Below are 15,741 nucleotides of genomic sequence, written 5' to 3' on the forward strand. Positions count from 1 at the left end.
CAAATCTTTCTGGATCTGGGCGATAGCGTCTCCATGTCCTGGCTGAGATAGCTGGCCTGCCAAGTTAAAAACATAACCAAAGGCGAGGGAACCGTTTCCTGCTAGAGAAGAGGAACTGACAATGATGGTGAAATAAACCCAAGCAGAAGTTTTCAGCAGAAGAGTGACCAACTCTAACCACAGACCCGGGGCGTCCACAGCTGGTGAGAGGGGAGGAGGCATCCCAGCAGCAGAGGGCTGAAGGAGACTGGAGACAGGGCAAGAGCAGGCACTCTCATTGTACACAGGAAGGGATCAGATTGTGGAAGGCTCAGGAGTCCTGTCTCTGCAGACAAGAGAGTACACAGGGTGAGAGAGACACTCTCACCGCACCCAGGGATGTGAAAGTCTCAGGAGTGCTGTCTCTTCAGACAGTGGAGTGAGGACACAGGGCGGGTTCTCCACACTGAGCTCTTCTTCCAGCTCAAGTGTGAGCTCAGCTCGTGGTGTTTGACGCACAATGGTGAAATCCCTGAAGAGCTGGAGGCCGGGTGGACGAGTTCATGGCGGCTGGGGCTGGATCCACACAGGTGAGGCAAAGGACAGTGAGACTCTATGACCGGTGCCTGTAGTTCCTGCACACACAGGAGAATCCCAAGGTCACACATTGTGTCATTTAGAGGCAGAGGACACTGACCTCACATCATTACTAATTCATTGCTATGTCGGTACCTTCAAAATCTAAGATTGTGGAAAGCCATGTCTCCCATGAATGACGGAAGCATGACGTAAGCAGGGAGATGAAAGAGGCAGGTGTGTTTCTGAATTGTTCTTTAATATGTTCTTCCATTGTTTGTATAATGCACTTAAAAGACCTTGAGAAGTCTCCCAAGAACATAGGGTGAGAATGAAAGAGGTGACGGAGTAACACAGGGTGAGTGTTCCTACAGTTAGTGCACTACAGTTACAAGATGCGCTCTATTTGTGTGCACTAGTGGTCCTAATTGTGAACTACTCGTGAACCAGTGTTATAAGGTGACCTAATGCCTCCTAATCTCCAGGGCGAGAGTTGTTTACTGTCCATGACCTCCATCCGGAGCCACGTGCCCTGGTATCTGGGAGACCTTCATCTCTTTGCATGACCTTCATGAGACCTTGATCCACAAGGAGATGAACTGGGAGAAGGTGAAGAGTAGGGAGCCTGATGTGTGGACAGAGCCCTCTCCAGAAAAGGACCACCTTGGGAACAGTGGTGGGTGGTCTTTGAGACCACCACGCTGGAATGAGGATTCCCTCCCGCCATCCTAATCTGGCAGGCAGGGCCCGCATCGCACTCCCGGCGGTGGCGGGTCTTCCGCCATCGTAATGACCCCCTATATTTTTACAAATGATATTAAACACTTCTATATTTTTTTTAATCAATATTACTTACCTAAAATAGATATTCTTGACCACCAGGATTTGTCTGTTGATATTCCTACCAACGATATTTTTCCCACGATATTTGTGCAGTTCGATATTTCTTCCACAATATTCTTTCTCTGCACCATAACTGCCCTATTGAACTCACACTCGTTCCCATAGTCAACAGATTCTTGAAACTCTTGGCCAGCACTTAGGCCATAACTCCACCACATATTTCATAAGATTAACCAGAGAAACCCTCTGCCTCTGGTTCCTCTGTCTATCGGTCCTCGATGCATCTTCGGTGATCTCCGCCTGGATGCCCTCATCGGGGACAGAATTGCTTTATAAATCTACTGATTGATTAATTGATTGATTATTCTCCCAATCGCCCCCCTATCTCTAGCCCAACCTTCAGAATTCTTACTTTTGAAGGTATTCCTGAATGTGAGTCGAGTCTTGTTATGATCTCTCTGACTTGTAAGGGGCCTGGTGGGAATTGGAGGACCCCCCCTTGTTCTCTTGTGTGGTTAGTATTTCTCACCTTTGTGTCTTGAAAGTGTGTATTGCCATCTCTCTCATCTTCAGTTGTGCTGCTGAGAACCATCCTTCCTTCTCCTCCTCTTGTGTGATGCTCAGTTCATTGCAAGGTCCTAAATTACAGAATTCACTTCCTTTTCACATACAAAGCTCCAGCAAGCACGGGATGTCCTTCCTTCAGATGTTTCTGCTGCGATTCTCACAGTAAGAGATTGAAAGTCTTAGGCCTGAACTCTGCCAGCTATGAGAATCCATGGATCAATAACATGTGGTGATAAACTCTCTACTGAAGACAGGTCAGTAGCAGTCATCCTAAAGCTAGCCTCAGAACCACGCTCATCAAAAGGGGTTGGCCACACTGTGATAGGCCTTGTTCCCGTCCAATGGGCAACCAGCCTGCGTAACAGGCATGTCCCTCCTCCAATGGGAAGTACAAGCTGTGGGTGGGCCGAGAGATGAGTGGCTGTTCGATGCTCTTCAGCTCTCCTTAAGTAACTAAGCTTTGATGGTCATGAAAGGTGACACAAGGACAACGCAAAGTCAACAATAAGATTTGCAAAGCCACGCAAGGGAGATTTGTGGCACGTCACACAGCTTTGTAAAGAAATGCAACACAATGAAGTTACAGGAGCTGCTTTTCACAGCATTTCTACCTGGGGGGCATTATATGGGTGGAGTGTTGCCATGCGTCCACCCATGGATGATGGCACATTCCCATATTTACAACGACGAGTAAACCAGGGAATGTGTCAACACTGGAGTGGATCGAGGAGAAGCCTCTTTATTTCACATTATTTCATCTTTCCACAGGAGCCGCATTCTGCAGCGCAAATAGAAAGAGAACACGTCTTGATGCCTTCATTTTGTGCAGGAAGTTATAATTTCCTGTCAAAAACAATCATGTCTGTACTGCAGGCGTTATTGTGCACCATGGGGCCTGCGTTGGCGCTAGGCAGCGCACCGTGCACCAGTGCAAGGAGAGAGCAGGAATGATCCATATCTTTGTAAATAGTGCGTATTTCTGCTCCCTCCCTTTCTCGCAGCGCAGAAGCGTTGCTTGGGGCGCTGCAGTGCGTGAAAGGTTAGTAAATGTGCCCTACATGAGGTGAGACCCTACAGGCAGGTCACTCTGTTCCAGAGACCCTCAGATCTCCAAATCCACAGATTTATTGATCCAGTCCAGTGAGGCGGCTTCGAGGCGGGAATTGATGAGATGTAGACCCCTGTTATTGCAAATAACTGCCATCAGAGCTGGTGGGGAAGTGACGCGTCTTTCATAGTAGGCGTGGCCACCTCAGTGACCCTACAGCTGACTCGAGGGTCACCCCCTTGTGTCTGTCCAGAAGTAAAGGTTGATGGGTTAAACTGCTGAAGCCTTTGTAATGGACATTAGGGGTCTCGGGTCAGTGATGCTGCCAAGGGTTGTGGAGACTAGTCAAGGTTACTGAGTTAACAGCGAGTAGAGTGAAGAGACAAGACCCTTGCTTACGCCACACTCTGGAGACTGGTCAAGGTTACTGAGTTAACAGGGAGGGGGGTGAAGAGACAAGACCCTTGTTTACCCCACACCCTCTGTGAGAGCAGGACACAGGCTGGGTTTATGGGAGCTTGGGTAAACAGTGTTTTAGATTTTGTATTATATGTTAATCTGGGAATAGGATTATGGTATTAACTGGGGGAATAATTATGTATATTTTCTCGAATGAGTTGTGATAATTGCGTATTTATTTAAAATAAGTTGTATAGGACTTCAAAGACATTGTAGCTCTGCCATGATATTGTGATGCTTTTGTGTAATCCATTCATCTAGTTACAGTCGCCTTTGTCTCTCCGCACCCACTGGTGTCTGTTGTTTTTGGGGTTCAGCCGCAGCGCCTCTAATGTTGTTTCTCTTCTGTGTTTTCTTTCAGCCTGGGTGACGTCAGTCTGGGTGACGTCATTGTTCCAGTGCACAGCGGCGCAGCTGTCAATCACTCCAGATGTGGTGACCGCGGTGGTGGGAGACACCGTCACCCTGTCTGTGCGGTACGAGGGAAGTTTAGAAAGTGTTCTCTGGTTGTGGAGCAGAGGGACAGACGGACATGACATCATCCTCAGTCTCGTTGGCAGCGATCCTCCTTACTATGGTCGTAAATCCACCGGCCGAGAGTCTCTGCTCCCGGACGGGTCTCTGCGGATCACAGATGTGCAGACGGATCACACCGGAAACTACACCGTGCGAATGAACTTGGAACCGGGGAGGATACAGCACGCCACAGCGCAGCTCAGAGTGCACGGTAAGGTCGGCCACACCTGTCCTGTCACTGCCACCCAGGCCTGGTTCTAGGGTGGTGCGATAGGTGCCACCGCACCGGGCGCTGACTTGGGGTCGGGGCATCATTTTCCCAAGTATATTATCATTTTAAAAGCACCTCCTGCTGCGGCGTTTCTGGCCTCCAGCAATTTTAAGGCATCAGTTAAAATGTCAAGGGAACTCCGGTGATTACTCGTCTTCCTGGAGAGAGACCGGAGGTTTGCCTGGTGGAAGTTTTGTCTCATCCTAAGGTAGTGCAGAGGGTTAAAGTCCCTGCTGCTAAGAACGTGTACGATGCAAATAACTAAGTGCATATAATGTAAATAGGTCAGTGGGTTCCTGCTTTTAAGAAAGATCCTTTTGTTAACTGTCCTTTATAAGTCAAAATTCTAATATAGACCATTGAGCTATTAACTGTCATCAAAGAGCTGCAAACTGCGAGGTATATGTTAGAGCTATATGCTTTTTTTGCCCAGTCTTTCATCATCCTAATCTTGCCCAAAGGCTACATTTGATTAGAAAACAATTCTTATTATTAAAGAGAAGCCCTAACCGTGATGTTATGTTTTACATTCTGAATTAGCGCCTTACCAGAATAAGGACTCTTACACTATATTGCCTACCGGTATCGATGGCATGTCACTCCTACACTACTCCTCGTAGTCCTGTCTGATGTAACATTTCCCATACACTGATTTACACACACATGATTGTCTCTGTGCAATGTGCGAGTGATGTAAAGTGCTCTGACACCTTACAGGTGAGAGGTGCTATAAATCGAAATGAATCTGAGAGACACTGGTTACGGAGACTTGAGGGGGCACCGTTAAAGGGTGCTAGTGAAGTAATCCATGGAAGAGGTGCTCATTGGGGGGCGCCAACAGACATTGTCGCACAGACCGCCACCAGTGTTAAGGCCGGCCCTGCTGCCACCTGCACACACTTGTCTTACTCCAGGAGCTTGGGGTCTTGTGTGACCCTCGGACACTTGTCTTACTCCAGGAGCTCGGGGTCTTGTGTGACCCTCGGACACTTGTCTTACTCCAGGAGCTCAGGGTCTTGTCTGACCCTCAGACACTTGTCTTACTCCAGGAGCTCGGGGTCTTGTGTGACCCTCGGACACTTGTCTTACTCCAGGAGCTCAGGGTCTTGTGTGACCCTTGGACGCTTGTCTTACTCCAGGAGCTCAGGGTCTTGTGTGACCCTCGGACACTTGTCTTACTCCTGGAGCTCGGGGTCTTGTGTGACCCTCGGACACTTGTCTTACTCCAGGAGCTTGGGGTCTTGTGTGACCCTCGGACACTTGTCTCACTCCAGGAGCTCGGGGTCTTGTGTGACCCTCGGACACTTGTCTTACTCCAGGAGCTCGGGGTCTTGTGTGACCCTCGGACACTTGTCTCACTCCTGGAGCTCGGGGTCTTGTGTGACCCATGGACACTTGTCTTACTCCAAGAGCTCGGGGTCTTGTGTGACCCTCGGACACTTGTCTCACTCCTGGAGCTCGGGGTCTTGTGTGACCCATGGACACTTGTCTTACTCCAGGAGTTCGGGGTCTTGTGTGTGACCCTCGGACACTTGTCTCACTCCTGGAGCTCGGGGTCTTGTGTGACCCACGGACATTTGTCTCACTCCTGGAGCTCGGGGTCTTGTGTGACCCATGGACACTTGTCTTACTCCAAGAGCTCGGGGTCTTGTGTGACCCTCGGACACTTGTCTCACTCCTGGAGCTCGGGGTCTTGTGTGACCCATGGACACTTGTCTTACTCCAAGAGCTCGGGGTCTTGTGTGTGACCCTCGGACACTTGCACTTCTCAGTCCGCAGTGATTGTGTGCAGGGCTGGCCCTTGGGTGGTGCGGTTGGTGCCACTGCACCAGGCGCTGACTTTTGAGGTGGGGGCGTGTTTTCAAGTACAATACGATTCACAAGCACCTGCTGCGGCATCCCTGGCCTCCAGCAACTTTATGGCAACCATAAAAGTGTCCAGACTTCTCTAGAGATCGATGGACCTGCTGCAGAGATCGGTGTTTTGTTTAGTGCAAGTTGTGACTCCTCATAAAGTAGCACAGAGGGTTAATGTGCCTGCTGCAAAGCATGTGTGCCCTACGGATCACAAAGAGCATATAATGGAAATAAATCAGTGCGTGCCTCAGAGATGTCTGGAAGTCTGTGTCCTGTGACGCAAATCCTTCGGGATCCGGCGGGAGCCTTGGAAATGCAGGCCGGCAAGATGCTTCTTTGGTGCCTGTTTGAACAGGGGAGTCCCTCCTTGACCCCAAGGGAGATCCTTCCGTCTTCTAGTCGAAATAGAATGTCGAAGTTCCAGGATATATGTTGCAGAGTTTCGTCCAGGATAATCTATAGTCCTAGGGACTGGGTTCCTTTATTTATGCTAAGTTTAGGGGTTGGACTAATTCTAAGGTCCCACCTATGGGAGGACCTGGGGAGGGGGTGGTTACACCCCTTCCTCTTTGTGTAGTTTTGCGCCAGAGCTGGAGCTGAGTGCCCCAGCAACCGGTTTGAACTAGGGTATGCACAGGGACACCTTGTGTGCCCCAGGAACTGTTTGAAAAGAACTCACTGAATGCACCCACCCTGCCCCAATACACTGAAGTCTGTCTAGGGAGCTGGTTACACCTCCCAGGACAGGAAACCTATTCTCCAGGCCCCCCCTGCCGGACCTTCGTCCAGCAGCAGGAGGTCAGACTCGTTTCTGTGGCAGCAGCATCCATTTTGTGATGCTGGGGCTCTTTTAAACTATTACCGGTCAGGTAAGTGTGTACATGTCTATTTCTAGAAGGGTGGAATTCTACCCTCGCTGCCAGGACTGGCGGGGTGGGGGGGGATGGGTGGGGGTAGGATTCCAAAGCGTTTAACACCAAACACAACATGTTTTGATGTAGCCATTCCAAAGTTAGCTTTTACTGTGAGGTTATAATGCACTTAAGAGTAAATGGTATAGCTGTATGACAGAACAGCTATAAGGAAGTGATTCCGAAAGCTGCAGAGGGGCTCAGCTTATGCTTGGGCACCCTCTCACACAAAACCAAGCACTCTGCCTTCAGGAGTGTCAAGGCCTGCCATAGGAGTGAATTATAGGTTTATATGTGTCTGTATTTAAAGGTAGATATATGTAACCTACATCTTAGTAAGGGGTACAAGCACCACCTTACACAGGCTGCAGTAGCAGACCTGTGGTGCCATTTTGGAAGGCTTTCCAGGGGTGGCATAATACATGCTTCAGCCCCTGGTAGGCCTCTGGGGTACCTATGCCCTTGGTACCTAAGGTACCATATACTAGGGACTCATAAGGGTAACCCAGTAACCAATCTGAAGTGTACCTAATGTACATGCAATCAATTTAAGGAGGAAGCAGCTAGGCTGGGGTCCTGGTTAGCAGGGCCCCAGCCAGACTAATGTTGATAAATCAGTGAAGCACTGCAAAAAGTGGGGGTAACCATAGTAAGCAGGCCCTACTCTCCTACACAACCACCCCAAACACAGGGACATTAAACTAACCTTGAACAGTTGAGTCTTCATGTTCTAAGTGGGAATATCTGGAGAGTCCATCTGCATTGGCATGGTTACTCCCAGGTCTATGTTCCACTGTATAGTCCATCCCCTGTAGGGAAATTGACCACCTCAAAAGTTTGGGGTTTTTACCCTTCCTTGGTTTTAGCCATAAGAGGGGCTTATGGCCTGCCTGAAGAGTGAAGTGAGTGCCAAACAAGTATGGCCTTAGCTTCTTCAGAGCCCAAACCACAGCAAAGGCCTCCCTCTCAATAGCTGACCAACGTTTCTCTCTAGGGGTCAGCCTTCTGTTAATAAAAGCTACTGGCTAGTCCTGACCTTCATCATTCAATTGTGACAGTGCAGCCCCTACCCCCAACTCAGATGCATCTGTTTGGACAATGAATTCTTTGGAGTAGTTTGGACTTTGCAGAATTGGTGCAGTGCACATGGCCTGCTTCAGGTAATCAAATGCCTTCTGACAGCTGACTGTCCACTGAACTTTCTTAGGCATTCTTTTAGAATGTAAGTCATTCAGGGGTGTCACAATGGATTCATACCCCTTGACAAATCTTCTATAGTACTCCGTCAGGCCCAAGAAAGCTCTGACCTGAGTCTGGGTAGTGGGAGCAACCCAGTCATTGATGGTCTGGATTTTGCTCTGCAATGGTTGAACTTGGCCTCCACCTACAAGGTGGTCCAAGTACACAACCTGACTCTGCCCGATCTGGCACTTAGTGGCCTTGATAGTTAGGCCTGCCTTTTGCAGGGCCTCCAAAACATTTCTCAGGTGGACCAGGTGATCCTCCCAGGTGGAGCTAAAGACAGTAATATCATCTAGATGTGCTGCACTATATTCTTCCAGGCCTGTTTAAGACTTTGTTCACAAATCTTTGAAATGTGGCAGGTGCATTCTTCAGACCAAAGGGCATTACCACAAATTGATAATGTCCACAAGGGGTTGAGAATGCTATTTTTGGCTTTGCATCATCAGCTAGTCTGATCTGCCAGTAGCCAGCTGTTAGATTAAAAGTGCTCAGAAATTTGGCTGAGGCCAACATATCTATGAGTTTATCTACTCTGGGAATTGGATGGGCATCAGTCCTAGTGACTGCATTGAGACTCCTGTAGTCTACACAAACAGGTACATGCATCAATATTGCTTTTTGCGATTCCTTAATTGCGAAAAATAAGGAATCGCAATTAAGGAATCGCAAAATACAATGCATCAAGAAATCACTGAAAAAAATTGTGATTTCTTAATATTCCTTAATTGCAACTCGCAAATTGCGAGTCGCAATTAAGGAATACCTCTCCATTCATTCCTATGGGCCTAGAGGCCCATAGGAATGAATGGGACAACATTCTCAATTTGCGATTAGCAATTAGCGAATCGCAAATTCAGAATGCGATTTCAAGGGTGCAGGGGTGTCCAAAGGACACCCTGTTGCACCCCTGAAATTAATCTGTGCACATATGTTGTGCACACACATGCCATAAGGGCATGTTTGTGCACAACATGAAACTTTGAAAAATGCACAAAAGTGCATTTTTCAAAGTTTTTGCAAATTACCTAGAGGTTCAACCTCATGTAATTTGCTCCCTCTAATTGCGAAATCGAAATTTTTTAAAGTTTCATGCATTGCATTTAAGGAATCGCAAAATGCGATTCCTTAAATGCAATCGCAATTTGAGAATTCGCAAATATTTGCGAATTCTCAAATTGCGAGGGCCTTCACCCTTCATGCATTCCAAAAGCAGATTTTGCGATCGCAAACAGCCGATTTTTGCGATTCGCACCGTTTGCGATCGCAAAATCCTTTGATGCATGTGCCTGATAATCTCATAGCTTGCTTACCACCCTGGATGTGAGATTTTGATACCAAGACTACTGGACTAGACCAAGAGCTTCAGTCCTGATACAGTCCCTTACATGATCAGGTTGCATGTAAATCTTATTTTTAACAGGCAGACTGTCCCCAGTGTCCACTTTACGAGTGCCCCAGGTAGTCTGACTTGGAGTCAGGGAAAACATATTCCTAAACTGATTTAGAACATGTCTGCAATCAGTTTGCTGCTGGTCAGTGAGGCTGCCTGCCAAGGCTACTCCATCTACTGATCCATCATCAGGGTTCTGAGAGAGCAGGTCTGGGAGAGGGTCACTCTCTTCCTTCTGTCTTTCATCAGTAGCCATGAGCAAACCCATGTCTGCCCTGTCAACAAATGGTTTCAATCTGTTGACATGAAGCACCCTACGGGGGCTCCTGGGAGTACCAAGATCTACCAAATAGGTAACCTCTCCGTTCTGTTCAACAGTAGTGTGGGGTCCACTCCACTTGTCTTGGTGAGCTGCTGGGGCCACAGGCTCCAACACCCACACATTCTGTCCTGCCTGGTAAACAGTCAGTACAGCCTTTTGGTCATGCCAGGCTTTCTGTAATTCCTGGCTAGCCTCAAGGTTTTTAGTTACCTTTTTTCATGTACTCAGCCATCCTGGAGCGGAGACAATTACATAGTCCACAATATCCTGTTTAGGGGGTTTGAGCGGTAACTCCCATCCATCTTTCACCCGACATAATGGTCCTCTGACAGGGTGTCCAAACAGAAGTTCAAATGAGCTGTAGCCAACCCCCTTCTAAGCAACCTTCCTGGTTGCAGACAAAAGGCAGGGTAGCAGGATGTCCCATCTCCACCAGAGATTTTCTGGGAGACCCTTAATCATAACCTTTAAGGTGTTGTTGAATCTTTCAACTAAACCATTGCACTGTGGGTGATAGGGTGTGGTGATTTTATAGTTCACTCCACACTCCTTCCACATTGCAATCAAGTAGCTGGACATAAAGTTTGCATCTCTGTCAAATACTACCTCCTTAGGGAACCCTGCTCTTGAGAACACTCCCAAGAGGGCTCTTGCCACAACAGGTGCTGTAGTGGTCCTAAGGGGAATAGCTTCTGGGTACCTAGTGGCATGGTCCACCACCACTAGGATAAAACTATGCCCAGATGCTGTTTGATGATCCACTGGTCCAACAATGTCAATCCCCACTCTTTCAAAGGGAACCCCCGCCACAGGTAGTGGTATCAGGGTGGCTTTTATAGTGCCACCTGCCTTACCACTGCCTTGACAGTTTACACAAGAGCAACAAAACTCCTTTGTGTCTTCAGACGGGTGGGCCCAATGAAAGTGAGGGACAATTCTGTCCCAAGTCTTGTTCTGGCCCAGGGGTCCTGCTAAAGGAATATCATGGGCTTGACCCTTCCAGGTAGGTCAACCCCCATCTCTGTCAAATACTACCTCCTTAGGGAACCCTGCTCTTGAGAACACTCCCAAGAGGGCTCTTGCCACAACAGGTGCTGTAGTGGTCCTAAGGGGAATAGCTTCTGGGTACCTAGTGGCATGGTCCACCACCACTAGGATAAAACTATGCCCAGATGCTGTTTGATGATCCACTGGTCCAACAATGTCAATCCCCACTCTTTCAAAGGGAACCCCCGCCACAGGTAGTGGTATCAGGGTGGCTTTTATAGTGCCACCTGCCTTACCACTGCCTTGACAGTTTACACAAGAGCAACAAAACTCCTTTGTGTCTTCAGACGGGTGGGCCCAATGAAAGTGAGGGACAATTCTGTCCCAAGTCTTGTTCTGGCCCAGGGGTCCTGCTAAAGGAATATCATGGGCTTGACCCTTCCAGGTAGGTCAACCCCCCTCCGCACAGCACTGCCTGTGCCTCCCTGCCCAGCTGCAGCTGCTGAGGAAGTTCGAGGCCCTCCTCCACCCGCAGGCTACCACCTGCGCCTCATCCCTGGTGGCCAGTGGTAGGTCATAGATTTGCTCATCCTCCATTGTATTGCCTGTATTTTCTTTCATTGCTCCTGTTGTAGTGTCTGCATTTTCATTGTTGTGTCTGTAACTGCTGTTGTCTGTCTCCCTCGCTGCCTGTACATGGTCTGTGCCCATTCTCTCCCTCTGTTCGACTCGCTGCCACAGGTGTCTGTCTGCCCGGTTTCCCTTCTGCTCCCCTCGCTGCCCGGTTTTTCCTTCTGCTCCTCTCACGGCCCCCGTGTCTCTCTACCCGTTTTTACCTTCTGTTGCTTAGCTGCCCCTGCATTTCTATGACCTTTCTGTCTTCTGTGCCACTCGTTTCCCCCCGTTTTTTGTGACCTTTCTGCCCTTTCTTGTGACCTTTTGCCTTCTGTTCCACTCGTTTCCCCCGTTTTCTGTGACCTTTTTGCCCTTCTTGTGAGCTTTTTGCCTTCTGTGCCACTCGTTTCCCCCTATATTCTTGTGACCTTTTTGCCCTTTTTGTAACCTTTCTGCCCTCTGTGCCACTCGTTTCCCGCTCAATTCATGTGCCCTTTTGCCTTCTGTTTCCTTCTTCGCCCCTCAACGCCCCCGCCGCTGTGTCCCCTGGGGCTCCGCCCCCCTGACTGCTCATTCGCTGCCCTCGCATACCGCCTCCAAGCTTCTCCTCACTCCCACCTCCCCATACATGCCGGCTGCAGTGCAGTCACGCTGCTGGTGCGCGGCAAGCCTGTCTGCGTCCGTCCGCACCTGTACCGCGCCCAGCGCCAGAACCCCTGGCCCCTGCACCCGCCACGACGACCGCCGTCACTGCGACGCAAGCACTCTGCACGCTCTCAACCTCGGACGGACCCACAACTGCTTCAAGGCTGCCCCGAAATGCACACACGGTCCCTTCACCTGCCTGAACTGCAGCTACAAAAGCCACAGAGCCTACGAACCACCCACCAAGAAAGACCTCAACCACCTCCGATGCATACTACCAAACACCCGCTCTGCACGCAAACATTCCGTCGAGCTCTGGGACCTGCTCAACACAACCTTCCCGGACGTCGCCTTCCTGACAGAGACCTGGTTGAACAACTCCTCCGCCCCGAACATCGCCATAGCCATCCCAGACGGCTGCAAGATCACCCACAGAGACCACACCAACGGAGTCGGAGGAGGAATTGTCATCGTCCACAAGAACAGCATCAGGGTCTCGACTAGCACCGACGACACGCTCAGCACCGCCGAACACATGCATTTCCAGATCCACACAGACCCCAGCTCCACCCTCAGAGGCACCCTCGTTTACCGCCTCTTCAACGGTAGACGAGGGTGCCCTCCCCCAGTTCAGGGACTCCATCGTCGACTTCATCAGCACGCATGCCCTGACCTCCACCGATTACATCCTCCTCGGAGACCTGAACTTTCACCTTGAGAACCACAACAACAACAACTCACAACCCTGATGGATAACCTCGCCAACCTCAGACTGAAACAACTCGTCACAATGCCCACCCACTCTGCCGGCCACACGCTCGTCCCCATCTTCTCCTCAAGCCCGCACATCTCTGTCAGCCACACCACCAAACTCCTCTGGACCGACCACCACTGCATCCACTTCACCTTCCAGAAACACAACACACACCACCACACCCAACAGATCCCCCGCCGCCGCTGGAGCAAAATAACCGAAGACCAACTACATGCAAACCTTACTCTCTGCCCACCCACCGTACCATCCAACACTGACGTTGCTGCCCACAACCTCAGATGCTGGATCGAGGACTGCCCCAACACACTCGCCCCGCTGAAGAAACCCCCCACAAAGACACCAGTAAGAGGGCCAGCTGGTTCACCTCAGAACTTCTAGATTCCAAGCAAGCCAGCCATAAACTAGAGAAAAAATGGCACAGTGAACAAACTCCGGACAGCCATGCATCACACAAGGACGCCGTCTGCAACCACCACCACCTCATCAGGGCTGCCAAGAAGAACTCCTTCAAAGACCACCTCGACAACAACGAAGATGACAGCGAGGAGCTCTTCAACATCGTGAAGGAACTCTCCAACCCCAGGTCCAACACCAACGACATCCCGCCGCCGCAAGCCCTGTGCGGCTCCCTCACCACCTTCTTCTACCGCAAGATAGCAGACATCCACGACAGCTTCAACACCCAGACAGCCCCAACAGACAGCAACACAACAGACCCTCTGCACACCATCGACCACGTCCCCTTGCTAGCCTGGACCAGCATGAGCGTCGATGACACCATCAAGACCATGAGCACAATCCACTCCGGCACCCCGTCAGACCCATTCCCGCACCACGTCTTCAACAAAGCAAGCAGCTCCATCTCACCCCACCTACGCAATGTCATCAATCTCTCCCTTGAGACCGCGACCTTCCCAGAGAGCTGGAAACATGCTGAGATCAACACCCTACTCATAAAACCCAAGGCAGACCCAAGAGACTTCAAGATCTTCCAACCAATCTCTCTGCTCCCCTTCCCGGCCAAGGTCATCATGAAAATCGTTAACAGACAGCTAACCCGATACCTCGAAGAGAACAGAATCCTGGACCCTTCCCAGTCAGGGTTCAGCAGCAACCACAGCACTGAGACCGCCCTCATTGCCGCCACCGACGACATCACAATGGGGAGACTGCAGCACTCATTCTCCTAGACCTCTCTGCCGCCTTCGACACCGTCTGCCACTGCACTCTACGTGCACACCTCCACGCCGCAGTGATCCAAGACAAGGCTCTGGAATGGACCACCTCCTTCCTCTCCGACAGAACCTAGAGCGTCTGCCTTCCCCCGTTCCGTTGCCTCCGAGATCATCTGCGGCGTACCCAAGGATCCTCCCTCAGCCCGACTCTGTTCAACATTTACATGGCCCCACTCGCACACGTCGCCCGACAGCACAACCTCAACATTATCTCCTATGCCGACGACACTCAACTGACCCTCTCCCTCACCAAGGACCCCATCACCACCAAAGCCAACCTCCATAAAGATATGAAGGCCATCGCCGACTGGATGAAGATCAGCCGTCTGAAGCTGAACTCGGACAAGACGGTGGTCCTCATCCTCGGCTCCAACCCGTCAGCCAAGGATGACTCCTGGTGGCCAACGGCACTGGGGGCAGCCCCGGCCCCCACCGACCATGCACGCAACCTGGGAATCATCCTCGATTCAACGCTCTCAATGACCAAGCAAGTCAACGCTGTCTCCTCCTCCTGCTTCAACACCCTCCGTATGCTACGCAAGATCTACAGATAGATCCCAACAGATACAGGAAAGACAGTCACCCAGGTCCTCGTCAGCAGAAGACTCGACTACGGAAACAACCTCTACATGGGAGCCCCGACCAAGCTAATCAATCGACTACAACGCATCCAAAACGCCTCGGCATGACTGATCCTCGATGTATCACGACTTGGCCACATCACCCCACCTGAGAAACCTGCACTGGCTCCCCGTCAACAAGAGGATATCCTTCAAGCTCCTCATCCACGAACACAAGGCACTCCACAAGACCGGCCCAGCCTACCTCAACTGACGGCCCTCCTTCTACACCCCCAACCACCAGCTATGCTCCTCCGACCTCTCGCTCACCACCGTCCCGCGCATCCGAAGAACAACCACCGGCGGGAGATCCTTCTCCCACCTCGCCGCCAAGACATGAAACACCCTCCCACTGATCCTACGACAGACCCAAGACCTGCTGCCCTTCAGGAGGATACTAAAGACCTAGCTGTTCGATCAGTAGCCGCCCCCACCTCCCTCTCCCAGCTCCTTGAGACCGTTGCGGGTATGTAGTGCGCTTAAGAAATGACTGATTGATTGAGTTTCAATAGGAAGCCCCTGAACTTCAGAGGTATAACCAACCTCCTGGCTGCAGCGGGCTTAGGGTCTCTACTCTCTGAGTACAGGAGTCCATCATCCCAATAAATCCTATGGGTGCCACTAGCATTCCAAGCAGCCTCAGCAGCAGCTTGCTATCTGAGGGGTTCAAGAGAAGGGTAGCTCAGCTGCTCCTGACTCAGATCTGCCCTGGAAGGGCCCCCTGTCCGCAAGAACTCAATCTGATCAGGCTCAAGCTCCTCTGGGACAGTTCCTTCTTCAGGGTCACAATCATCTCCCTCAAGAGGCTGATCATCACTCCTTTTTTAGGAAGGCACCTGGTCCATTATTCCTTAATCCAGGGCCTGTCCAGTGGTAGACT

The 15,741-nt window shown here is 50.5% G+C and overlaps 1 protein-coding gene across 2 annotated transcripts in view; it reads left to right on the forward strand.

Annotated features, from left to right (window-relative positions):
• The first annotated feature begins 234 nt into the window (after positions 1-234).
• LOC147706635 (uncharacterized) overlaps positions 235-15,741 on the forward strand; it is a 131,803-nt gene continuing 116,296 nt past the window's right edge. Inside the window, exons 1-2 of one of the 2 annotated variants that reach the window (XM_086933119.1) lie at positions 235-569; positions 3,834-4,199. In XM_086933119.1, coding sequence (XP_086789245.1) covers positions 500-569; positions 3,834-4,199 — 436 coding nt within the window. In that variant the 5' untranslated portion in view covers positions 235-499. The remainder of the gene's footprint in view (positions 570-3,833; positions 4,200-15,741) is intronic. The other variant, XM_086933120.1, reaches the window with a different exon arrangement.

The sequence above is a fragment of the Lissotriton vulgaris genome, chromosome 7 (assembly GCF_964263255.1).
Source record: "Lissotriton vulgaris chromosome 7, aLisVul1.2, whole genome shotgun sequence".
Taxonomy (NCBI): Eukaryota; Metazoa; Chordata; class Amphibia; order Caudata; family Salamandridae; genus Lissotriton; species Lissotriton vulgaris.